Raw genomic sequence first — 27,391 nt, forward strand, 5'->3', positions numbered from 1 at the left:
CCTAACTCTAGCTCTAACCTTAAACCTAACCCTAGCTCTAACCCTAGCTCTAACTCGAACCCTAGCTCTAACGCTAACCCTAGCTCAAACCTTAACCGTAGTTCTAACCTAACCCTAGCTCAAACCCTAACTCTAGCTCTAACCTTAAACCTAACCCTAGCTCTAACCCTAACCCTAGCTCTAATCGTAGCTCAAAACCTAACCCTAGCCTTAACCCTAGCTCTAACCCTAACACTAATCCTGTGTTGCAAATCTTTCCATGATAAAATATTTTTGAGGTCCCACCGAGATTCGAACTCGGGTCGCTGGGGCGAGAGTCTAGAGCACTAACCACTACACTATGGAACCCACGCTCCTGTAGCTTGGTAGGAACTTACCATATATAGTTTAACGGAGCAGCTCAAGCGAATAGACCAGAGACTTGATGAACTCAAGTCAAGCGAATAGACCAGAGACTTGATGAACTCAAAGTCATCAGCATTAACTCTGCTCCACTCGTGACATGGTTTTTCATTTTGGATGCGTTTGCAGTTCAATTCTTCACCATACTGATGGAATAAAATCGAGAGGTTATTTGAATTCTACGCTCCTCACGGCGCTATAGTATGGTCGTCGTTATGTTTCATTCTCATCTTTAATGTCTGCAGTCGCAAAGCATTAAATGTCGTTAATGACGCTGTAGGGCGACGTTGTCAATGTATATCTTTTATGTAGTTTTGATCTTTTTGTTAACATGCACATTACATTTGAGGTCATTATTTATTCCTGAATACTATAAATAGTTTGAGATTGAAAGTGACAATCAAATTAGCTAAAATGGTCTGGCGCACTTTTTTTTCTTTTTATAAGCACTTATTTGTGTGTTAAAAAAAAACAACTCCATGTGCACTCTTCTCTGTTAGAACTTGCTTACCTTAAGCATCCAAACATCGCATGATAGTGATGTGCATTCCAGTTCTTGTAAGTGAACTGAATCTTTAGAATCAGTTCACTCAAAAGATTCGTTCAAACGAAACGAATCGTTCAACAAATCGTTCGCCCCCTCCCCCCCCACACACACTGATCTTTTTTTTTCTTTCTTTTTTTTTATAAATCAAATAATCCAAAATCATGTTCAAAGCTTCAAAAGTGCCACACCCGCCCTCACCCCCCACTTTCTGATTGGCTGTTTGCTCTGTGACGTCATTCGGACACTTATTAGGTACACCGCCATTTTCAGGAGTACCGAATCACAGGCCACTTCATTAGGGAAATATCATGCTCAAAGTTCACGGGCGTCAAGCTCTAGTCCGTGGGGCCGCATTCCAACATGTTTCCCAAGATTCCCTCGTTAAGTGCACCTGCGTGAAAAGTTTTAGCTCCTGCGGAACGTGAAAGTGACCAAAAACTTTTCACGCAGGTGCGCTTAACGAGGGTCACTTGGAAAACATATTGGAACGGGCCCCGAGGACTAGAGTTTGACACCTGTGGCCTTTGACCATGATATTTCCCTAATAAAGTGGCCTGTTATTAGGTACACTTGAAAATGGCGGTGTACCTAATGGAGTGTCCGTGTGATTCCCTCGTTAAGTGCACCTGCGTGAAAAGTTTTAGCTCCTGCGGAACGTGAAAGTGGCTAAAACTTTTCACGCAGGTGCACTTAACGAGGGTCACTTGGAAAACATATTGGAACGCGGCCCCGAGGACTAGAGCTTGACACCTGTGGCCTTTGACCATGCTATTTCCCTAATAAAGTGGCCTGTTATTAGGTACACTTGAAAATGGCGGTGTACCTAATGGAGTGTCCGCGTGATTCCCTCGTTAAGTGCACCTGCGTGAAAAGTTTTAGCTCCTGCAGAACGTGAAAGTGGCTAAAACTTTTCACGCAGGTGCACTTAACGAGGGTCACTTGGAAAACATATTGGAACGCGGCCCCGAGGGCTAGAGCTTGACACCTGTGGCCTTTGACCATGCTATTTCCCTAATAAAGTGGCCTGTTATTAGGTACACTTGAAAATGGCGGTGTACCTAATGGAGTGTCCGCGTGATTCCCTCGTTAAGTGCACCTGCGTGAAAAGTTTTAGCTCCTGCGGAACGTGAAAGTGGCTAAAACTTTTCACGCAGGTGCACTTAACGAGGGTCACTTGGAAAACATATTGGAACGCGGCCCCGAGGACTAGAGCTTGACACCTGTGGCCTTTGACCATGCTATTTCCCTAATAAAGTGGCCTGTTATTAGGTCCACTTGAAAATGGCGGTGTACCTAATGGAGTGTCCGTGTGATTCCCTCGTTAAGTGCACCTGCGTGAAAAGTTTTAGCTCCTGCGGAACGTGAAAGTGGCTAAAACTTTTCACGCAGGTGCACTTAACGAGGGTCACTTGGAAAACATATTGGAACGCGGCCCCGAGGACTAGAGCTTGACACCTGTGGCCTTTGACCATGATATTTCCCTAATAAAGTGGCCTGTTATTAGGTACACTTGAAAATGGCGGTGTACCTAATGGAGTGTCCGCGTGATTCCCTCGTTAAGTGCACCTGCGTGAAAAGTTTTAGCTCCTGCGGAACGTGAAAGTGGCTAAAACTTTTCACGCAGGTGCACTTAACGAGGGTCACTTGGAAAACATATTGGAACGCGGCCCCGAGGACTAGAGCTTGACACCTGTGGCCTTTGACTATGCTATTTCCCTAATAAAGTGGCCTGTTATTAGGTCCACTTGAAAATGGCGGTGTACCTAATGGAGTGTCCGTGTGATTCCCTCGTTAAGTGCACCTGCGTGAAAAGTTTTAGCTCCTGCGGAACGTGAAAGTGGCTAAAACTTTTCACGCAGGTGCACTTAACGAGGGTCACTTGGAAAACATATTGGAACGCGGCCCCGAGGACTAGAGCTTGACACCTGTGGCCTTTGACCATGATATTTCCCTAATAAAGTGGCCTGTTATTAGGTACACTTGAAAATGGCGGTGTACCTAATGGAGTGTCCGTGTGATTCCCTCGTTAAGTGCACCTGCGTGAAAAGTTTTAGCTCCTGCGGAACGTGAAAGTGGCTAAAACTTTTCACGCAGGTGCACTTAACGAGGGTCACTTGGAAAACATATTGGAACGCGGCCCCGAGGACTAGAGCTTGACACCTGTGGCCTTTGACCATGCTATTTCCCTAATAAAGTGGCCTGTTATTAGGTACACTTGAAAATGGCGGTGTACCTAATGGAGTGTCCGTGTGATTCCCTCGTTAAGTGCACCTGCGTGAAAAGTTTTAGCTCCTGCGGAACGTGAAAGTGGCTAAAACTTTTCACGCAGGTGCGCTTAACGAGGGTAACTTGGAAAACATATTGGAACGCGGCCCCTCGAGGACTGGAGGTCGGCACCCCTGGTTTAAGTGAAAAGTGCCACACCCACCCTCACCCCCACTTTCTGATTGGCTGTTTGATCTGTGACATCACTTGGACACTCCATTAGGTACACCGCCATTTTCAAGTGTACCTAATAAAGGCCAGTTCATTAGGGAAAAATCATGGCCAAAGCTGAACTGAAAGTGAAAAGTGCCACACCCGCCCTCACCCCCACCTCCTGATTGGCTGGTTGATCTGTGACGTCACAGGGACACTCCATTAGGTACACCACCATTTTCAGGTGTACCTAATAAGTTTATGCATTTTTTGTACGTGTCAAGAATGTGTATTTGACTCCTTGCTCTTTATTTTGGGGGACACCAACACATATTACACAACGTAAAACACATATGCATATTGTCATATAAAGCAGTTAACCAAATGTCAGATTTTTGTTTTCATGCCCAAAAAAATAAAAACAAAAAATAAAACACCAGACAAGTTTGAACAGGTTTTAATGTTTATTAAAATAATAATAATAATAAACGTAAACTTCAAATCAGCAATCTAATGTGAAATTGCAATAGATATATTGGATAACAATATTTAGGCGTATATATGCATACATGTTATTTTAAGTGTTATGAAATAAAGATTACCTAAAGAGAAGCATAATCTCCCCGTTTTTGCATAACGGGGCATCCCTTCATGCAATAATGTTAGCCGTTAGCTTGGAGAAAACGTGCATAAAAGAAGTGGTGTTTCAGTGAGTGGTTCTTTCTTTCCTTGGCAAATCGTAAATCGACATTCTGGCTTACATAGTTCACGCCAGGAGGGAGACGCAACACGTTCACTGACTGATCCGTTGAAGCACGTGATGGAAGGCAGTTCACCCATTGGCTCGTTCGCGAACGGGAAAGTCAGGATTCGTTCTCTCACTGATCCGTTCTCGCGATGAACTGGAAATGCAAATCACTCACTCACTGACTCGTTCACTCACAGGTCCGTTCAGTGGTGAACGGGAAGTGACGTCATTTTCTTCGTTTTGTTTTACGGCGAGGTGGCACCAGCTGCAATGCGCATTACCGACACCTACTGGTTGAAGTCATAGTTCAAAATCACTGTAGCGGACATCAAATCTCATCTAAGCACCCAAGCAGTCCCATTGCTCAGACATCATCCCCATATGGTGTGTGTGATACATTAGCATTACAGTCCTTCAAGGCATCTCTCAGCATGTACATGCCATTTCTGGTTGAACAAGATGCTTGTTGTTATTGTGGTTGAAGCTGCATAGAACTACACCGCATCTTCATGGGTAAAGTCATATTAGAAACAGCTCTCAGTGTGACGCCGGGCGGCTCTGCGCCGCTGCACATTGAATGATAACACATTTGACTGTTGAGAACAGCATGTCCATGTTTAAGGGGGGGGAGCGGTGTGGTCTCAGCTGCCAAAGCCTAGAAAATGACAGCCAATTCCACCTTCACAAAATAATGGCGCAGATGAATAAATTCCAACATTTCAGCATTTTTATTTGTCGAAGCGCTTCTTTTGTAATCCCGCCACATTTGCGCGCAAGTCGTAGCAAAACGGTGGCTTTGCCCCTTCACAATATTTGACAGCAAACTTTCAACGTCTTAGTCAAATAAGTAAACAATGTGTCTTTCTGAATTCAATCTGTCCTCGGGCCGTCCTCAGGGGGTACGTTTAATGATTCCAAAGATTAGGAACAGCCTGGCTAAAAGTGTGAAAAACACAAATAAACGGCGTTGGCTTCTGCGTTGCTGTCACCTTTCCTTTTGGCGAGGCCGCGGCACGCAAACATGGTGAAGGAAAAGAGTGGCCTCATATGGTTTCACTTTGAGGAATATTCCTTCGTCCACTCTCAAAGAGCTCATGTTTCCATCCGTGTAGGTGTGGTCTTCTATTTGGGTCACAACGGAGACCGGAATTCCCAAAGTGTCCGCGTGAGCAAAGTTTTTTTTTTTTTAATGAAGTGCTTGGTGATGGAAATGGGGCTGTGTTATTTTTATATGAAGGCAAAGATGTCGCCGCTTTATTGTGAGAGGTGTCCATCGAATCCTTTCAGGAGACAGCTGGGCCTGCTCAAGAATCTTGATGCTGAAACCCAAACTCTCCTGTCAGGTTATCGGACTAAATAGTGCACGCTAACAGGCTTGTGTCGAGGGCAGAGGTGAAGCACGCAGACTTCTTTGGTGACTCGGTTTTTATGGCCTTCGCTGCTCTCGGTCCTTTAGGACTGCGCTGGGGTTTATCCTCGCAGGCGTGAGCTATAAAAAACAAAACCAAATGACAAAAGTTACAAAGCTGCTTTGAAGTCGGACTTGTATTATTTTTGTCTTGAAGACGTCATTCGGATCGAATAGAAGAGGCTTCAAGGTCTTTATTGGTACATAAAACAAAGACAATTATAAAAGGAAACTACAGCAGTCTCATTGTGTAGGTGAAAAAAGCAGGATCAACAAGGATGTGCCATTCAATAATCTTCAGCTGAAATAGTTCCAGATTTTATTTAAATGTTACAGTCAAACTATATAGCCACCTGCCATCTAGTGGTCCACATTGGCGTTACACTCAAAAGAAAGGCAAAAGAGAAAATGAATCTTTCAGTTTCTGTGAGCATCATTTTGTCACCGAGTATGTACATTAAGCTAAGCGTGAAGAACAACATTGGCTTTCTAACTGGATCCCACAGACAAAAAAGCTTTATTCGGTTTGCGTCATCTGAACATCACCTTGCTGGAATGCTGATCATCAACAGATGTTCACTTCCGAGCCAGCTCGCCGCTGTAGCTCAAGACCGAAACATTTGCATGTTTACCCTCACTGAAGCAATGAACTCAGTTGAACACAGTTTTTTTATTTTAATCTCATGAGCCAATTGCTGTCAAATGAACACAAATCGTGAACACACACACACACACACACATGTTGTACCGCGTCTCGCCACCAGGGTGGATTAGGTCTGGTCTCTGGCTCTCATCAGCACACCCAGGACACGCTGGTGCATTCATTGCACCTTGTTTTCATTCCACTCTACCACCACCCAAAAAAAAAAGTTTTCTCAAGTCTCAGCATTCCAGAAAAAAAGACATCCAAGCATTTGCACACACCTTTTACACGCACCGTGGCTTTCTGCAATTACGCCACCCGGACATGAACATGTGCGCTGGTCGTTCTCTGGACAAGCAAACAGAATGTAGCTTTATTAAACATTTCAATCCATCTTGGACAGATTTTTTTTTTCTCTCCCACAAAGAGCCTTATTACTCTGTTAGCACTGTAAAGCTCCGCCGGAAATATCAGGGCCTGTAATTATAGTCAGATGCCGAAGGTGACTGAATATACTCGATCGGAACACGCCCTGAACGGACTAGCGAGCCTCAGCAAAGAGCCTGATCGCTTCTCTTCAATGCATGAGGCACTTTGGGGCATTCGTGGACAGCTGGCAAGCTGCGGCACATCCCGAGCGTGCAGATGGCAGAGTTGTTTTACTGGAATCGCACTCGGCTCAACACCTGCCTACTATTACACTTGTCAGTATGCTGGCATGCTTGATCGGAATTTCATTGTCTTTGGCGGTTTTATCCGTGACGCTTATTAAAGTGTCAACTGATGCAGAGTTGGCAATCAGGCAATTTAGGTCAAGTTTCATTTTGTCTTTTTGTCAACCCAGGTAGAAGAATCCGTCTGCCTGCACTAGGATGGAATCGACCACCTGCGCCGCAACTTAGACCCGCTTTCACCTGGTCTAAAATCGATTCTACTTTCTGTCACCAAATTGTCAATTCAGGATATTAAAATGAAAACTTTTTTCCATTTGGGATACTTGACTCTCATTTCGACATGATGCGTTTATCTCCCTCAAAGTATTTCATTCCAATCCAGATATAACCTTCTTTTTCATCCTGTTTTTCTTTCTGAAACGACTTTTGAGATTGCAGGTTCGGATAAAAAGGGTAACACAACCTCCACATATCTCCCTCCCAGGAGCGTGCATGCATGGTCGGTATGGCGGTGACAGTGGGGGTTGCCCCTATGGCACCGCTGTTGACCTCATACTAAAGGGATAACGCCGCTCTGACTAGCTGAGATTCTCGCACCACACAGGATGATGATGATGTTGTCATTGGCTAATACGAGTCACCAGCAGCAGGTTCCTGGAAGCCTCCACGAGCAAATAATTTCTTCTTGTATCCAATCCAGTGTCTGTTTCCCATTTTAAAATCAGTCACTCTGCCACAGACCAATGACAAGCTCCGTTTGGGGGAGTAAAAACATTCTCCCCCTATTTGATGTTGATATGATTCACAGCTCCGTTTCCAGCAGAGCTTCAGGATCGGCCGGCCTCAAAGCGGGAGGCCCGGGGCGCTTTGTTGTGGTGGGAAGCTACGCTGCTATCCGGCCAGCCATCTCTGTCGCGTGGATTTCGGGCCGCAGGAAAGTCAACACGGGGAGCTTTGTGAGAAATCCCTTCAACTCGGTGCTACCATCTTCCACAATCGCCTCTAAGGTATTGATGGCCGCGACTGTGACGCATATCATGACATCATGGTCTCAGTCTTCCATCCAAGCGGCAAGAAGCTTGACCTCCTGCAACCCACATCGGTTCACCACCGCAAACTTTCTGGCCTGCGGGGTTAAAGGTCAAAAGCCTCGAGCTGGGCCGCAGCCCGGGCAGCTGACATTTAAGCTTCAAGATCATACTCAGCAAGTTGATTTGTGAGGTTTACGTAGAGCATAGGCGGGATTGTCAAACAAAGCTGTTTATGGTTTGAGTGTTTACCGACTATGTCCTGCCTGGGGGAAAAATACATTTGCCAGCCTATTATCCGAAAACCGCACCATGTTAGAGGTCAGGTGAGCTTCAGTCCCGGGACGAGAACATTTCAGAATCACGGCATGCGTATCTCCAGCCTTTTTCTTTTGTTCCTAATTAGGTTGACGGCAACAGAAAAGTGGCACGTTGCAAATCGAGGACTTTTTGAAGAGCGCTCTCATAGGTCCTGCTGACCCCCAGGCTCAAGTAAACATTCCATTTGGCCTTCATGACTCGCCCGTAATTACCCAGACTGCCCCGGGGCCTGACTCACTCACTGCCCGGCCAGCCAACTGGCTCGCTGGATGATTTTTTTTCTCTCTAGCAGACACACAAGCACATGCTACAATGAACATACATGCAAGATTCTCATGTAAAGTCACTCATTGAACTCAATGGGAAAAAGCTTCATGTGCAAAATGAAAAATGAAACACACACACGCACACACACACATGCACACACACACAAGACTGATTGTCCCCTGTCTGGCTCCACTCACTCATTATCTGTGTAACTGCATGTCTGGGAACTTTAGCCTAGTACACAAGCATTGGAGGCAAACCATTGGAGCCGTGATGATTAACCTTTAGGGCTTGAATGAAACATCGGAAAATGACGCAAAAACAATGTCCAGACTCAAGCTTTTCAGCCACAAAAGCTTTTTAAAAGAGCTTTGGGATGAACAATATTGACTGGCAGGCATTTAAGGCCACTGCTCATTGTCAATGTGCACCACTAATCACTGAAAATATATTTAAGCCCCCAGATATTTGTCAGAATGTATTTTCTGGTAGATATATTGATAATAATCAGGGTTGACTCAACCTAACCTGAATCTGACACTACAATCTTCATTTCCTTCACATTTTGCAGCCATGCCAATAAGCAAAAAATAAATGTGTCGTTAGCTTGATGGATGTGTGATTCCCGAGCACCCACACTTTTTCCAACATGAAACCATAAATCACTCGTAATTAACTGTTGCTAGACGGCGATAAGTTAAATGTATGTAACTGTGCTGTTACCTTAAATTTCATCAGTGTCAGCCATCAGTCAGTCATTTGTGCTCCCTGGGAAAAAAAAAACGGCAAAATGAGCAATACATAAATGTCATAAAGGTTAATGCAACAATGCTGTTTATGTGAAACATCACTGAAATATTTTCAAAGGGTTCTGACACGAAAGAAGTAATTGCCGTTGTGTATAAAAAGGTGCTACACAAATACACCGGTGTCGCTGCTGTGAATGTAGTCAGTGTTCACACAAGGCCCTCTCTCAAATGCGTGTTTACACTGGCGGTCACATGTCTCGATCGAGGCAGAAGAAAAGCGCCATCACCTTCTTCCAGACAGATTAACCTTCACATTCAGGTTAACAGCCGTCATCCAGCACAGGAAATTCCCCTTGCACGTTACAGAAGGCTAAGCATTTTTTTTTTTCTTGCATTAGCAGAATTCTGCTAATTTAGCTCAGCTGTGCTACAAGGAAAGTTGAGTCAAAAATTGTTCTGTAGGTCACCAATAATATCAAGATTCTGACTAACATTGTGTTTGTGGAATATGACGGAAGCATCCTGTTTTTATCCATTTTAGAGGGCGGCCATTTTGCCACTTTCCGTCGACTAAAAATGACATCACAGTTGCTCAGGTAACAACCAATCATGGCTCAGCTTGCAGATGTCACATGACCAAAAACACACGTGCAAATTTTAACAGTTTTTGCTGTATTTGACAGTATTTGGTTACCTAGAAGTTACGCTAATTTAAGTTTGTAACATTCACCAGCTACATTAGCAATTACGCTAGTGCTAGCAGAGGTATCCCAGCCGGTCCGCTAATGGTTACTACAGACATGCTAGTATTCTGTCCAACAAACCAGTTTGAACTATTTTCACTTTATGTACATTTTGCATCATACAAATCAGCTTTGTTTCCATTTGGTGCGGTATTGTCAAGGCTTCAAGGCTTTGGCTCTCCCCGCTGAGACCTTATAAGGAGGCTTGCTCATCAACAGAGTGGGACATTTGATCCTCGCAGACAAATGGAGAGCACTTAGGCTGGAAACAGTGGGCTGGCGGAGGGGGGGGGGGCGGGCGGCGCTGGCTGGTGGCGGGTTCTAAGCCACCATGGTTAACCATCCTGGAGATATCGCTCACACGTCTCCAGGCGCTTTTCCAATGACTTAAATGTGTGGAAGAGTTCAAAATGGCTTTTTGCCACGCAGCATTAAAATTCACTGAAACAAAATCTCTGCTGCTAAACATGCAAGCAGCACACTTTGCCTCAGCGCCCCCGCTGAAATCTGAAAAGTGGCAGGTGTTCTCCGTCTTCGCCACGACATGTCACATCACAGATAAAAGCGATAAATACGTTCATTCCCCCATTGCTGTTGACAGCAATAGTGACGCTCCACGTCGGGAAAAACAGCTGGCCCGAGACTCTCCTCTGTCCGTCACTCTAAGAGCTGAGTCAACAACACGAAGTGGTCGGAATTAAGTAAATACGAAATCTACTGAGCACCTATCGCAGACAGTCGACCGTTATCTCAACGAGTTCTTTGACAGGCATCGCGAGGTCGACTGCCAACAGTTTACATGAGGGAATTTTTTTTTCTCCTCTGACATGTGTTTGCGAGACGTTCTCCGTTTTACCATCGTTCTCTCTTGGCCCGCCGTTGAACTCGAGGGGTGCAGGCCAAGCGTAGGAGTCGATGACTCGACGATTAGCTTGGTTGACTCGTCGGAGTGACCTCACGCTCTTATCAGCCGTCGCCTTTGGATCAGTCACTGGAAGCCCGCCACGGGTTCTGCATCACCTGAGTCGAGAGGGGGGGGGGGGCGAATTGTGTTAAGTGAGTGCCGCAGCTGTGTGGCCGGCGGGCAGGTGGGCCGAGCCCCTGACACTTAACAGTTAGAGTCCAAGCTGAGGCCTGTTCGTTGCTCGTAAAAGACGTAGCGGAAAGATGCAAAAAATGCATCATTCCATTTTATGATTCTTATGTAATCATTCCTTTCGTACAGTTTTCCCCCTTGTTGGATCCTTGCGGCGGCCGGACGAGTTGATGACAGGCCCTTCAGCGAACAGGCTGCTCGGCTCGGCCGTTCATCTTGCCGTCTCGAGGGCGCTGACAGCTGGAGTTGCTGATGGAACAATAGCAGCATGAAGAGCTCCAGCAGAGAAAGATGGCAGCCAAAGACCTTCTCTTGGCTCCAAGGCGAGGTCAAAGTCTTTCATGTCTATTCTCTGCAGCATTGGGATTAGTAAGGCAAAGTTAATACTTAGTGTACACCTTTGTGTTAGGGGCAAGAGGAAGCCCCGCCCCCCGTCTCTCCCCATTAAACATGAAATTAGCTTCAGTGGCCATTTGGGCGTTCTAATTTGAGATGAATTATCTTGACGTGAAATATAACTGCAGACCGATACCAGTAGATTCTTCCAGAACTTTTGATAGATAAAACCGCAGTAATTATGCTCTGAAGAAAACATGCTGTTGTTACTAAAACTTTTTTTAGCCTGGAAAAGGAAAAAAGTGAAACTACATGACTCCGCAAAATCAAAGCGAATTGGATTCGTCCCGCTGTGCTTTGCTTAATTAATCCATGTCAGACTTTGGTTGCCCGTGAAAATGTTGCATACAATTTTTTTTTTTTTGCCTCAGCTCAGCAGCATATAAATATTCAATTGCACTTGGCCGCCTGAGGCTGCTGCTAATCCTCCTCCGAGGTCGCTGTCAAGCAGGAACATATTTGAGGGCAGCTGGGTAATAAATCTAAGCGTTGCTTTCCCGAGCCCGTTATGCCGGGCGACAAAGGCTGTGACGGGATTCGTGCGCCGGGGACCGTCACCGCCGACAACCGGATGGTGTCAAGCAATAACGGAAACATGGTGGAAGACAACAGCAAGCACGAGCAAAAAATGAGGCGCTTGCATTCCGATCCACCCTTGACCGTAGCAACGTCAACAACATTTCTGGTTGTAAAACAGCTTGACCCTCCCTTGAAAGCGCCATAATATTTCACCGGCAACACTTTCATGTGTGCTGTGCTCCGTCGTCGGGTACGGGCGGAATGCGAGGAATGGCTGAGCGCTCTCTTATGAGCACGCGTAATCCCTCCGAGGACAGACGAGTCATGCCGTCTCTTCCTCGGGTGCTATAAAGAGTCATTTATTGTCACAGGGACGAGAGGAAGAGTGTCGAGGTGCGGATTTTGGATCATGCCGAGCCAAGTTCATTCAAAATGGTAACTTGGCAGACCTGATTGTTGTGCTTCACGCACAATGACTGCCAAAAAAGGTCACCGGCATATTTGAGCCTTGCTAGGGGTAAGAAAAAAAGAAAACTCAAAGTTTATATTCCCAACCCATAATCAGTGTGTGACGATCTAAATTGGAGCAGAAAATCAACAGGTTGACCTTTGACCCCTTCTGGTCCACCGCGGCCTGACGACCCCTCTGCTGATGTCAATTAGGGTTTGCTCACCCAACGTCCGCAAGGTCAGCGCGGGGCCAAAGTACCTGTGAGCCGGGGTCACGGAAAGGATGGAAGAATTTGAAAGCCTGATAACATTTGGCTTTTATTAGCGGTGAGGGTCGGGTCACTGTTACGCCGGAAAGGCCGTCTCGCTCCAACGGGTCGGGACAGTGCCGAGTCTCCGAGAGCGGAAAGAAGGGAAGACGTCGCTATCAGATAGCATGTTGTGAGCGACGACGTTAGCAAAGTGCCGCCGGCTGGCTTGAGACGTCGCGCTAGTTTGCGACGCTAATCAACCAGTGTGTGTGTGTGTGTGTCTTGTGTGTGTCCACAGTGTTGTGCGGCACAGCCGTTTTCACTCACACTGGAGAGTATGATGACTGACGGGAAATGCAGTATGTAAACAAATGCTATTTTTATCCCGCTCCACCACACCGATGCTGACGGGGCTGAAAACTCCAGCCACTAACCACACAAAATAAAATAATCACAGTAATATTCAATCAAGTTGGAATCATTGGAAGGACAAAAAAAAGTCAGTTATTTCCACAATCCTGCGTTCAACAATTACACAATATATAAAAAAAAAAAAGAAAGCTAATACTAAAAAAAAGAAAAACAAATTGCCAACTGAGGAATTAAAATAACAGATTTTCTTTTCCACGCTTTCACTTTTCAAGCAGAAATTCATTTTTGGCATTATCTTCCCGTAAATCTCTGCCAAAGGAACGTGTTGACAATTTGTTGGCCTCAAGTCAAGCAGGGAATGTAATTTTGTGGGACGGCGTGTTCTCGCCGCCGCGTGTTGTTCTCTTTATCATCTTTCCTACGTTTACGCCGTGACTTCATCGCTAAAATTGAATTTCTCCCTGTTGGCATCTCATCACCACCGACCACGTATCGGTATGCAAAATCGTGTCTAAGGAACGATGATTTCCAAATGGCTTTTGCAAACATCATTTGATCGCGTTGTTTATCCTGAGAACTTGTGAGCACTTATTTATCGTCCCAAAGAAAAACAGCAATTTATTTCCAATGGCTTTAGGTGGGTTTCGGAGCTATCGGTGCTATTTGGTCAAGACTTTTGGGAATGTTAGCGCAAACACAGCACACTGAGAGTTTATAAGAACTGTGATATCCTCAGATTATCCATGAACTCTGCGTTACCTGCGCTCGCTAAGCTATACTTGGCCGGCTGGGGTTGACACTGAGATCAGGTCATATAACACATATTGCTGGCTCATATTTTATTATTTTTCAGATTAGAGAGGGATTAGTTTTTTCTTCGTTTTGCCTATAAATGGCAGATAAGGTTTCCATTCAGATTTTTATTTGGAGCCCCTGAACCGCATCCAAATTTTACAAGGGAAGCTTTTGGTATGCATTCGCAATATAGTCCCGCTGTACAAGTTACCATTAGGACTGTAACTGACAATTGATTATTTTGTCGATTAATCGATTAATCATGTGTTGTTTTCTCCAGAGTACTTATTTGTGTGCTATCTTCAAAGCTGAATGTTCTTCGCTTTTGCGCGGTTACAGCTAGGCGTCTGTGAAAAGTCGACTCCGCCAGCTGTGTCAATCTTAGGTTAGCTTAGCCATTAGCATGGCTTGTCGTCTTGTATCCTATTCGCGGCCACAGGGACGACAATTATTGACTTGGAAGCGATTCCACGATGCATTTAGGCATACCGGTAGCCAGCCGATGCACGTTGCTAGCTAGATGCTACAACGTAATGAGCACAGAGCTAGTTTCGATCAACCGTGAGCCGAGCGTTCATTTCTGAGAACAACAGAAATTGGAAAGTAGCTGTTGTTAAGAAGCTGAAGTCGTTTACCAAAAATAATTAGCAATTAATCGATTAATCGTCTATTATTCGTCGCACCTCTATTCGATATGTATTGAAGCAGTGACATTGGCAAGTTGTAAACAAACTCTTGAGGAGAGTGAAAGTGAAGGCGTATCATGAGATCAGCAGAGGTTGAGAGGCCTCTGTGGCATGTGCAAGCTTTACTGTTTTACAACAACATCTCACTCTTATCGTTGACCACGCCGCATTCCTGTCGGGGGCAGACCGAGTTTCGTCGCCCCCCCCAAGTCTTCGTTCATAAGATTTACAATCGCGCTGACAATATCTGTAATTTGTAGGTGGGCGTTTGGAGCCAGTAGCAAGCCAAACATTTGGCAAAAACGGAAGGCCAATTGTTTTGAAGGTGAACGGCTCTCTGTTTGTTCATTTTCGACATTTCTGGTTGTATTCAAGATGAAATCAAAGGCAGCAAATGTACTGCAGAGAGCAAAGGAAATTTCAGTTTCTTGCTCAACTTTTGTTTGACTTCCTTTGTCCAAAAATAGTTCAAAATACTATATCCGATTTTGGTAACTCTGCTGTGATCAAGCAAGGCGCTACAAAAAAAATGAGCATCACAGACAAATGAAGAGGATTTAAAGTCGCTGCTGAATGGATTTGTGTTCCAGCTGAGATAAGACGTTCCCTACATGAGGCCACGCGAAGGCCTCGGTGATAAAACATTTATGAGGCACAGCTGGTTTTTTTAAGCCAAGTTTAATGAGAATATTCCACATCTGAGACGAAGAGAGCGGACACTTCATTAGGTACACCTGCGCAATTTAATGAGGGCCGACGCGCCGAGAGCAGAACACAAAAACGTGCAAACAGAAATGGAGAAAGACTACTTTCCCTTCGGCACGTCGGTTTTTTTTTTTTCCCCGAGGGATTTTATCGCTGTTTACGTAGATAGAATCAGCTGACGCCGCACCCATGAGGCCGTCCGTCTCTTCTCAAACACAAGCTTATCAGCAAGAAACCTCAAAGGTATCATCTTCAGTGCTCGGTCATCACCCAGATCATTTTTTGGATGCAAGTTTGTTTTTGATCAACATCAAGTAAACAGATTGAAAGCGCCGTGACCTCTAGCAAAGGAGAGCAGTTTGTTTTTGTTTGCAGAGGATAAAGAATATATGCCTGTTGGAGCAAAAGGCTCCAGGTCCTTTGTTTAAACTTGAACTCCAAGTGACCGACGGGAGGTTTGTTCTCGGCGGAGATGGAAATGAGTGATCGCCCGCCGTGCAGTGCCTCCCCATTGCACATCAAAGATGCTCGTCCTGCCCTCGTAGATATTGTGCCTCAGTGACCAAAAGCAGCCGGTCCGAGCATGACCAACATGACACAACCTCCTTGGTGACGGCAAGCGCGATAAGCCCTCGGGCCCAGCGTTGCGTTTGAAGCGCCCCCCCCCCTGACCCCCCCTCTCAGTTTTCTCCTCCTTCTCCTTCCAAACAATTTAGAGAAGCGTGTAATGCAAGAGGAAATATCAACGGTGATCTCTTGAACTCTGTCATAAAACAAAGGTCTGTTTTTTCTCTCTTCGGCCATTTTGGGGGAAATAGCGGGAGCTCAGAGGGAATGCATGACAAACGCTTGTTTCCGTACTTGTGTGGGAGATCTTGTCCAACAATATCATCCCATATATTCACGCCAGAAGTTTTTAAATGTTCTCATTCGCTTTCTGTAACCTGCAACTAATTTCCAACAGTAACTGTCTGGCATGTATGAAATTCAATTAAGCAATAATGTCATGTAAAATCATAACACATGAAAATATTCATACAATTTGCCAAAATATTTTTTAAATTCTACACGTCTTTTGCCAAACATCAAATCATAAAGACATATTTATTTTTAAAAATAAATTATTAACATTGTTATGCACTTGATTAAAAACAAATCAGAATCAAATCAATAACATTAATAATTAATTTTGCTGAGCTGGCTAGTCAGGTTAAGTAATGCTAATTTGTATTTTACACAAAGTACTGCTGGTAGAAAAATTTGCATCAATACAATCAAAATAGAATTTAAAACAGTAACGAGTATTAACAAGCCTAATGCATTCAAAGAACACTTTTTTTTCTCCCATAATTAATCTTTAATTGGAAGCTTAGGGAAAAGCCCAAAGTTAAGCAGATCAACTCCTAATTGCTGACTGGGAGCAGGGAACTCCCTAATGTGCTTACTGCCACTGTTAAAAAAATACATTTAAAAGTGGCCAGGATTAGTGGCTGGGCTCGGCTGAGCTCGGCTAACACCGCTGCCCTCTGCGCCAAACACCAAATGCCCTTTTCATTGGGCAGAGGCCCAAAGAGTCTGTCTGCGGGTTAATTGGCCCCCTTTCAAGCTTTCGGTCTGCTCGGCTGATGTGTAATTTAGAGGCCGCAGATGGAAGCTGACAGCGGGATGCTCCAGAGCCGCTTGGACCAGACGTGACTCGTTTTTAGAAGACCTTTGGGGATGAAAACGTGATGCCCCCTTTCCCTTCCCGTGATTCAACGAGTGCTCGGAATATTCTCTTTTTGTTGTTTGTCCTAAAGTAATTTATTTCCCTTTTTATTAAATAAAAATTTTATTTTTTTCCTAAAATATATATATATATTTTTGTAAATAGTCAACTTCCAATGCTTAATATAATACAAATCTAGAATCATAGCCATAAGTGCATCTCCAAATTAAAAAAGACGCAGATGGAAAGTTTACACAAAGGCTATCATTTGTGGCATGATGAAGAAAAACAAAAATGCTGACTCGTGGAATGCTTTGGTGACATAACTATCATTAAAGCAAAGAAACTTATTACACGTTAATTATATGACATAAAACAGCAGCGTGCTCTTCTCTGGCAACACCTCGTTCTTATTTGCCAGTTGGCCCGATGTCATCTTGGACAGCATTTGCGACGAGGAATTCGTTGCATTTGGCCCCCCTGCGGACATAGCTGACATTTTACATGCATCTGTTGCCGCGGGGAAGGAAAATGCGTAATGACGGCGAAACAGAGCCAAACAGGTGTTGCCGCTCTGCCCATTTTTGACGCGACAGAGATTTACAGAGCCGTCGTGAACCGACGCTAATTGTCGGAAAGTAGAGAAAGATGACAAATCAACTCGTGCCAGGTTAGCCCGACGTCGACAGCGTGCTTTACTGGAAACACTGCTGGGGGATTTTTAGGCAACTTTGAATTGGATGACTGATTTATGTCATTTACCTCATAAAAAGTTTTATAAACCAGAATTAATTTTGATTATGTGTCTCCACCTTGCCAATGTGTCTGCTACGGTCATTTGAAAGCTTTGACTCTTTTCCCACAAAGACCCGCCCACAACAAACAAGCTCCACCCTCTCCGGTCGATGGCTCAGGTAGGAGCAATTCATTTTCTTTGCTTTCTGCAAAATATTATTCATTATTTGTCTTAGGGAACTGGAGTACCAAAACCGTCCATGCAAGCACGGGACGCTTGTCTGTGAGTGTTGCAACACGACAACACTCGCTGGCGTCTCCGGGAAGTGAAAGTGGACTTGATCAGCGCAAGTTCCTTCCTCTGGAAGATTTACAGGTTTCACAATGTTCACTTGTTCCCAGTAGCCTCCTACACTGCTTGTTAGCTTTCTGTCTCCTTTTTATACATCTCGAGTCATGTACGCCGGCATCATGCTCTTCGTGATTGCTCTGCGTGGATCCTTTGCGAGCGCCGACAAGGACACGTGTGACTTGTACGCCGCCGTCGGACAAATGGTGGAGCTTCCGTTTGTTTATAACCAACTGGCCAACACTGACGCGCTGAGCTGGACTCACAACGGCACCATCATTTTCAACCGGGAGCAAACCAGAGTGTCCATCGGGAAACCGGAGGACGTCTCCAAGACCGGATCGCTCCTGTTGAAGAACCTGAAGCTCTCCAGCGGGGGGTTGTACCAGGCCATCGTGCGCAAACCCAATTGGACTCTGGTCAGCGAGTGGACCGGCCGTCTCTGCACCTTGGACAAGGTGTCGCAACCGCGACTCGGTTACCTCTGTGACCTGCAAATCGGGTTTGTCAATCTAAGCTGCCACGCGGCCAATCCTCACGATTTGTCCTTCTCGTGGTCCGTCAATGATATCGTCTTATCGGGTGCCACCAAGCAGACTTTGAACGTATCACTGGACAGGGAGAAGAGTTTCACATGTAGGGTAAGGAACAGATTCAGCACGGAGAAGAGCGACACTGTTCGTCCAGTTTGTAAAAATCCACTGGCGACTTCACCGGCGATGCCGTCAACTCTGTCTTGTTTGACATCCAAAACGATCATCGCCATACTGGCGGGAGAAGCAGCGCTGTTTCTTCTTCTGCTCGTCATCGTCGCCGCGTTGTGTCGTCGGCCAGGACGGGACGAAACGCGCCTTTCGGGGAAAGAAGGTTTCAGAATGGTTTCCGTAAAACAGCAGAGATCTGAGCTCAGCAGCCCAGATTACGAAACCATGAACCCCGCTGATGTTGGCGCTCCAGCTTTTCCAGAACCTTCCACCAGAATTTGCCACCCGAGTGCTTCGACGCCCGGTGAAAACCTTCCACAGCCTGAGCAAGCTGCTACCAAAGACCCCTCACCTGTGCCAAAACCCAGGACCAAAAACCCACAGACACCAAATATGTGAAGTTCTTAGAGGGCAATGAATCGATTGCAACTGGACCTTTCTGGTTGTCTTAGAAGACGTTTTGTCTCTCACCCAAGCAGGCTTGATCAGGTGAGATCCGAAACGTCTTCTCAGACAACCAGAAGAGTCCAGATTGATGTGTTCTTTGAATTCAGTTTCGTGGGACAGAAATTGTCCGCATGCGTCTGTAAATTACGTTTGTCATGATGTCATTGTCAATGGACGTGGAAGAAATCTTTCATCAAGACCTCGAGAAAATGTGTTGTCGTCATCTCCATGTTATAAATATTGCTGCATGCCATGTCGATGTAATAATGTTTAACATATGTATAATAAATGTATCCATGTGTGTTTTAATTTCATGTTGACGTTAAGACATCCTTGGAAAAAAAAACAACACTTCTCACCATCTGGTTAAATTTGGCCTATTTTGGAGGTGGAACTGACTATTATCAGCTTTCTAAAAGATTTCTATAGATAAATGTATCATTAAAATTCTTTTAAAAAATACTATTAATTTTGTTTTTATTCTACTTGTAAATTTTGTATTTGTCATTTTTTGTAAGTAAATTGTAAATTTAACATTTGTAATGTTATAACCCAGGTCAAACCCCCAAAAATGTTTAGATTCATCTTCAATTAATTTCACAACGTACTCCAAAAAATAGGGTAATTTTGCATTGATATTTGACTCTACCATTCTAGCAATTCCATTCTTCGACGGCGTTGCAGTGAAATAAAGTCGATCTTCCATTTCAAACTCGGCGCAGTAAGCGGCTTATCTGTGTCAAACACCAGCCTTTGTTCCGGCTTCTTACATTTTCAACATTCTCTTGCTGAAAATGTGCTTGCTTGCAAGAAGTTATTAAAAGAAGCAACAAGCACCAAAAAAAAAAATCAACAGAGGAAAGGATTAGCTAAGGCAAATATCTATTATCCGCAACGGGCAAGTGTTAATCCGCACATGAAAGTGTCCGCCGTCTGGCCTAATGCTGTGTGACAGCCTCATAATGGAGCACGGTGGCAGAAAACCAACTCGCAATGTCATCTTTTGTCCACGCCGGCGCACCGATCCGTTTGGGAGCGCCGAGCCCGCCGACGCGTCTCCAAGAAGCCGGCACGCCACTTCCGATTGCGTTTTGTTTAATGAGACAAATCTCATATGCATTCCGCAGATTGGCTCTGAGACGGCGTCGACCTTTTTGATGGCGGCATGCGGGTAAAACAAAAAAAAAGTGGCTCAATTACCCACGGAAAGTATTTATGCCCGCGTCAGATGGATCGCGAGGCCGCCCGCCATCTGCCAAGTCTGCGGAATGTACCGAGCAAATCAGAAAATCAGAGGTTAGCGGACGCTGCAGGCTGTTTGGAATCAGATTCGTCGGGGAGGGAAACGGTTTGCATTCTTGCGCAACAGTTTGTTTATCTCAAGTCAATTTGGATTTTTTAATGATGTCGACCCAAGATGAGGGATTCAAATGAGGTCGATTGAAAATGAATTGAAATTCTCACACATGGTTCGATTCTTTGAAAAACTGCAGTATCAATTTTTTGGGGGGGTTTCCGCATGACAAAAGTTGCAGACTGGTTGTAAAAGTGCATTCAAAAGTCCGCTTATAATAGTATACGGGCTGCAATCATTAAAGTAGTCAGGATGTTGCTCACTCTTTTATTTGTCGCCAGGTGGAATTCGGCGCTTTGTATTTATTTGGGATGCGTTTATGAAATCCAGGTGAAGTGCCTACTCGCCATCAGCTGTCGACTCAAAAGTTCAGTCGGCCGGTGCTTTTTAAAGCTTTTAAAGCTGCACTATCATTTCCACCGGCTCTCTAATAAAAAGGCTTCTATCGGGGCAAATTACCCATCCATGCTCTTGCACCTGATAGAAATCAGATGGAGGAAAGGGAAAAAAAAATCTAACTTGTACTTTAATCAGCATCTCGTGTGTACACACACGACATTTAGCAAATGTAACATTCTTGTGCCAATGTTAACTTAAAACGTGGCACTGAATACAAATATTTTTTTTTGTATTTTGGCTGGGGTTTGTCCCAGATTGCCAATATGGCTTTTTTTGGTGTAGATAGTTTGAGGTTTAAGTTTTTGAGAGAAAAGGGGAGCCTTTTTTCAGCCTTGTCAAGTCAAGTCAAGTCAAGTTTATTTGTATAGCCCTAAATCACAAGCAGTCTCAAAGGGCTTCACATAGACAAAAATTGACAATTATTCTCAAGGCATCCCCTGGTCTTAAGCTCCCAAAAGGGCAAGGAAAAACTCAAAAACCCCTGCCCGGGGAAAATGAGAAACCTTGAGAAGGGACCACAGATGGAAGGATCCCCCTTTCAGGATCACCAGGTTGTAATGGATGCAGAGAGGGCACAAATAATACATAATATGAAAATCAAAAAAGTGGATGTCCAAGTCAGAGCGAAGGGCTGCCGGAGGAGCCCTCTACTATCCTGGCAGTGGAGGTTGAGCTGCAGTTCCCCCAACCTGAATTGGCCCACGAGAACGTATTTATGTGGGGGATAATGGCGTGTCGGTGAATCCGTGCGACAAAAGATGAGAGAGGTGTAAAGGTGTGACGGGGGGAGCCTGACAACGCTGCGTTTTTGCTTTGGCTATGTGACGTCTATCTCGGGAAGCATCAGTGCAACACAACGGGAGGCCTCGCTGTGTGGCCCGGTTTCTTCCCTTTGAAAGCCACTCTGGTTCCGAGCTAACCTCACCTGGAAAAAAAATGCTTTTAAAAGTACTTTTATCTCTCAAATAGATAAGCCCAATAATGTGTTTGTATTTTGTTCATGGTTACCATGGAGATGAGCTGGGCTGTTTTTTTTCCACAATTGCTCAGGAATAACCTTGTCAATTGAAATCTAAAGTGAGTCCAAAATGCTAACATTTGGGATTCTAACATGAAGCTAGGTTGATTGGAACTTTCTGTTCACCTTAAAAGTCTAATGCTATGCTAACAATTGGTATGCTACTATATAGCAACTTCCATTTTGTTGACCACTGCAGCCCATTCAACAACAAACGCTCATGCTAACGTTAGCCTTACACATCGTAGTGCCTTCAGCGTTAGATATTATAGTGTCAAACTCCTCTAATTGTTTAATAGCATGTATTATTCTAGGGCTGATATATTCAGTGTGGCATGTTTTTCTCCCCTGTGGTATTATTTAGAATCAGAACACATGTAATCACATGTCTAACACATCTTCCAGGCCAATAAATCTTAGTCAAATGAGCTCCTTATGGCGGCTGATAGACATTGACGCTTCTTACGCCAGCAAAACGTGCAGGCGAGCAGCTGGGAGGTCGACGTCGTGACTCACAAATCCCATTTAGGCCGTTACGTAGCGTGTGAGGAGCTCGTGAGAGTCCTTTTCACTTAGATTTCAGGCAATATACCGAGATGTTCTTGTGAAACGCAGTTGATTTGCAAGCATGTTTTGAACCGACGAGGGGAAGTTTAAATGGATTTTTGTTGTGTAGTGAAGTAAATGCACGCTAGTTACGTTTCATGTTTCCGAACAGCTGTTGTCGCTCATCGGGCGAAACCTCAAGTTCGGTTTGTGTGTAATTTTTCTAAATTACATGTAAATCACTCTGACACATAATAGACTGGATTTTTTTTTGGGGGGGGGGGGGGGGGGGGATTTATGGAACGTTTACATATATACAAAAAAAATGCAACTTTTCCATTCATTTATCCGAAGACACCTTACGCTCTTGCTTTGACACAGAATATTAATACTGTTAAGTAGGATGTTCAAACGCAATTGTTCAAAATACATTTAACCGTGAGAAATTTCTTGCGGTAACGCAGGTCAACGTGGTTGACGTGAAAAACAGAACAAAGGTAACATTTAAACCCCTCCAGAGTGTTAAAGCTGTTAAAAATAATTAGGCCACCTTTCTCCAACTCCACTAGTTTTGTGGAGGGTCCTGACTGCTCCCACACTATCGCCTATGAGGACCTTTGCCGCCTTTTTTCCAAACTATGCTGACACAGAGCAACATTTTCCAGGCGGAAAGTATTTTCCATGAGGAAAACACTGTGCCACTGGTGCTAATTGTGTGCATGTCCTTGTTTAACTCAGGATGGTTAAAACCTCTTGGATAAAAATCTTGACCCAACTCGGCCAAATCCTCAACCCATTGTGCTGGGTATATAAATGACCAGACATTGCCTTGGTTCCTTAACCAGCACTTCCTCAATCATCTTGTGTCCAATATCATTCATCAAATCAAAATGACCACTGAACAAACCTCCATGAAATTTTAAAGACGAGCTGAAAATTGTGAGTACGCATGACGCCCCCTCCCAGGGGTCCAACATGGAAACCATTTGCCCCTGAAATATTTCCTGGGTGGCACTAGTGTCTCGGTGCACATGTGTGTGGGGGCTTTCGCGGATTTTCGAGTAGACATGGAGCATTAAAGATGAATTTGATACAGGGGAAGACCAACTGTTGCGTTGTGGGGTGTCTGCGAGATAAGAGTTATGGACTTGATCGGTTTTATGTTGAATTAGTGAGAATGTGTTGATTCTTTTTTAAAAGTAACATACCCAAATAATAATACATTAAAAAAAATTCAAAAGTACTGTTCATTATAAATATTTATTTATTAAGGGGCAGCGAACTCAATAAAAAAAAAAACATTCCACATGCCATTTGTGTCGGTAGTTACATGTTGTTTTGCCACCATCTGCCGGCAGTACTAAGTAATTACACTACATTTAGGACGTCCCCGTTTATTTGGAATCATTAATTCGTGTACTTTAATAATTTTTATCATTAATCAAGACTTTCGGTTTTCTTTCGATAATTATATATTTTTGTTTAATTATTCTGCGTTTTGTAATATTTAACCAATATTACAATTATTAAATAAATGTCTTCATGATAATTTCTTCAATATAATTTTCCCTTTTTCTTTTAAATGATTATTTTTATTTAATTGATTTTTTAGTTTAATTTCGGAAAGGATATTTTAATAATTACGTACTCCAGTGACGTGCGGTGCGGTACCCCCCCGGGTAAAATTTGTCCGGCACCTGACCGTGTCACAAAAAAGGTTGGGGAACGCTGCTCTAGTGTGGCTTATTCATTATTTAATTTGAACTATTTTAATTAAAATCTCATATCAGCAGTCTTCACACATAAAACCACTCAATAAAGCATGTTTTCGATCGTGCGTACCACTCCGTTTGAAAAGACATGCTCCGAAGTCCCGTTGTCCGAATCATACCTTTTAACTCCGGAGTTGCTCTTCCTTTACTGATAACCTCTTGCTTCGACCGAAAATCCATCGTTGAAAATCGTTTGGATATGTAATCCTCCATTGTAAAACGAAATGTAAAAACGGAGGAAGAAAACCAAACAAAAAAAAAAAAAAAAAATGTAAAACGAAAAAAATGGACGACGGCTCCTCAGGTGTTCACAGTAAATATCTATAAGATCTCTTATTCTACAGGCAGGTACATGAAGCATCCCGGGATCACTAGCACCCCCTGCCGTAAGGCTGGAGAACCTTTTTTGTAGCCTCCGTAAGGTTTCTTTTCAAAGCCGTTTTGTTCATCTAAAAAACACAACGTTACAGACAGATGACAAAAAATAAGATATTATATACACCAGCTTAACTACGGAAATTAGTTAATATAGCCACAGTGTTTGAACACTTAAACAGCGACATAAAGACAGAGAGCAGTTCTGTCTAATTGCATCGGCAGCCGTGTGATTACGCAATCCTCAGAGGCTAGACAGGAAGTTGGCTCCTCCGAGCGAATCGTCTTCGATTTTAAAATAACTATAAAAATTCAGCAATTTTGGTTCAAAATGATTCAAATTTATTGAAATTAAAAGGAAAACGACTTTATAATAAAAACAATTGAATTTGTTTTTCCCCTTTTCATGATGGCAGGGGAGGCCGTAGGTGCCTTATCCAATTATACCCGCTAGATGTCACTGTTTACCCAGAAAAGAACACTTCTGTTGGGTCACAGGGTACAAACCGACCATCAAGCACATTTACATAAATACTTCAACAAATTGGCAATGTTTAGAGAATTCGCTTTTTTTTTTTAAGAATGTGAAGCATACAATTGCTTAAAATTGTAAATCCGTCTTTTTGATGAAATAACCCCACTAAAATTACATTTGATGTTTCATTTTTAGAGAGTCAAATGTTAGCATTTTCCCCAAGCATGTGGCAGATCATGCAAGATTGTGCAGAATGCATTTCATAGTAAACATCAATCATCGCCCTCTCTTTTATGACAATTCTCTTTGCAGCTCAGTTTGTGTTTTATGCCGAGAAACCTTTTCCTGAGCGGGGAAGATAAGTGCGACTCTTAAGAGAGCAAAGCAGAGGGAAACAGCTCTGAAGGGGGAGTGACTGTCATGCATCAGGTCCCTAAATCCTCAGATTAGATTTTTAGGAACAGAGGCGGCCATCTGGCAGGAAATCAAAGGGGCTCTTGAAGGACCAGAGGATCTGTTTTCAATGTACAAAGTTATCTCTTATGAAAGCGACTGCTGCATAAACATTGCCTTTTGCTGAGGTACCTGCACCTTTGTCCCAAAAAAAAACAAATTCAGTGAAATTCAGTGCTTGGCTAATGTCGCTCATGTGTCGTGACACAATGAGTCATACGGCGGAACCTTTAAAAAGATGATTGAAGGGATTTCATTTCATGATTTATTATTCCTTATTCTCCAGTGTTAGTAGTGGCAAGACATACGATTGTACGATTAGTAAGAAAGCACCATCATAAATCATTTCTTTTTTTTTTATACAGGCTACATACTGTACTGTACATACTGTATAGGTAACATTAGCATTCATTAAAAAAAACATCTTTGGATAAAACGGCAGGCAGACAAGCACGCTCTCTGCAATGCCCATTTTTCATACTGTACTTAGCGCACGGTTCAAGTATGAATATTACAAACAACAACTCACATCATAAGTTACAACTCTTCACGGTTATTACAAAGAACAGGATTACATCTCTACAAAAATGTTTGGCACATAGTGCGTCAAGTATTCTTTACATTTTCTGATACAGACCTCATAGCATGGTTGGCCTTCATCCATATGAAGGTTTTCTAGCTGCTCATTGACTTTTTTTTTTTTAATATTCATTTCAGTTTTCTTTTATTCAACCAATACAAGCTGCGTTGTACTCCATCTAACTTTGGTTAAAGCTTTTTTTTTTTTATATCGAGTTAAGCTAAATGATGCGGGTAGTAACGATTCTTACGGCAATACACGGCTCGGACAAAAGTAATGGGACATGCACACCGGTAGTGAAAATAGAAAATAAAAAATAAAGATGCTTGTTTCAATAATATTATACAAATCTATGTTATACCAGCGACCTACGTATAGTGAGAACCACTCTTAATTAGTTTTGCGTTCAATTAAACAAGCACAGATTTCAAAGCAAGAAAGTAAACGTGTGATTTTTGTCATGTAAAATACATGTGTGGACTCAATAAAGGTTCAGAAACAACAAGCCCTCATTGACTGTCCCAAAACTTTTGCCCATGAAATTTAAATCCGATACCCTTTGCGGCTACAACCTAATGCAAGCTTTATTTTGACGGCCACGGTTTGCGAGGTAATCATTCGAGCACCATTCAGGACATTGGTGGTTATTTGCTACACAAAGCGGACGCAACAACAACAACAACAACCTGGCGACGGCTGCTGCTTCTGAATTTGTAACGGTTAGCACGCACAGGTGGTTCCGAAATAAATATGGTCAAACATCAAAATGCGGAGTTAGGGGATGCGGGTAACATTAAACGTGCGCAAACGAGAACGTGATGTCTGTCAGTCAGTCAGTCAGTCACTTCTTGAGTACTTTTGCAGGGCGGGGAAACTAAAGTTAAAAAGATATACTGTTGGTAGTCTTCCGGCGATCTCCAGTGTGTGAATTATTTAAGGTAGGTCAACAGTCTCTCATAAGTGTCAGGCGTCTTTGATTATCATTCATCAAATACCGACAATTCCACTTTAAAGGCATCGTAATAAGACAGTCGCCGCGTGCTTTGGTGAAGTCGATACAGTTTTTTCTTTTTTCAACATGCTGGCAGATGTCGATGGGGTCCTATCAACTATTTTTTGCTGGTCAGTAGCATTCGACGAGATCCTCAGTAGACCTGAAGGAGGAACCCGTTGTGCGCCTGAGGAACGCACTTCCCACAGAAACCACCGCAGCGGCCATAGATTCTTGTGCCGTCCTACAGACAAGTGGGACAATGGG

General features: G+C 43.6%; 2 protein-coding genes and 1 long non-coding RNA gene across 5 annotated transcripts in view; 1 reads left to right on the top strand and 2 right to left on the bottom strand.

Moving 5' to 3' along the window:
• Window positions 1-5,303: 5,303 nt before the first annotated feature.
• Window positions 5,304-12,170, bottom strand: LOC119124757. 2 transcript variants are annotated; one of them, XR_005098327.1, is made up of 7 exons: window positions 11,172-12,170; window positions 10,805-10,968; window positions 9,180-9,224; window positions 6,448-6,514; window positions 6,272-6,370; window positions 6,070-6,160; window positions 5,304-5,604 (listed from the first exon to the last, which is right to left on the bottom strand). It is a non-coding gene; the product is annotated as an uncharacterized LOC119124757 (long non-coding RNA). The 2 variants fall into 2 exon arrangements; XR_005098328.1 differs by lacking the exons at window positions 6,070-6,160; window positions 6,272-6,370.
• Window positions 12,171-17,793: 5,623 nt separating this feature from the next.
• On the top strand, window positions 17,794-19,510 carry LOC119124756. Its single transcript, XM_037255018.1, has one exon. It carries the CDS (start codon window positions 18,118-18,120, stop codon window positions 19,111-19,113), a length of 996 nt encoding a protein of 331 aa, XP_037110913.1. The 5' UTR covers window positions 17,794-18,117; the 3' UTR covers window positions 19,114-19,510.
• A 6,295-nt stretch (window positions 19,511-25,805) lies between these two features.
• The window catches only part of LOC119124992 (A disintegrin and metalloproteinase with thrombospondin motifs 20), a 66,513-nt gene continuing 64,927 nt past the window's right edge, over window positions 25,806-27,391 (bottom strand). The window contains exon 39 of one of the 2 annotated variants that reach the window (XM_037255399.1): window positions 25,806-27,368. In XM_037255399.1, coding sequence (XP_037111294.1) covers window positions 27,279-27,368 — 90 coding nt within the window. In that variant the 3' untranslated portion in view covers window positions 25,806-27,278. The remainder of the gene's footprint in view (window positions 27,369-27,391) is intronic. The other variant, XM_037255400.1, reaches the window with a different exon arrangement.

Source organism: Syngnathus acus, chromosome 6, assembly GCF_901709675.1.
Source record: "Syngnathus acus chromosome 6, fSynAcu1.2, whole genome shotgun sequence".
NCBI classification, from domain to species: Eukaryota; Metazoa; Chordata; class Actinopteri; order Syngnathiformes; family Syngnathidae; genus Syngnathus; species Syngnathus acus.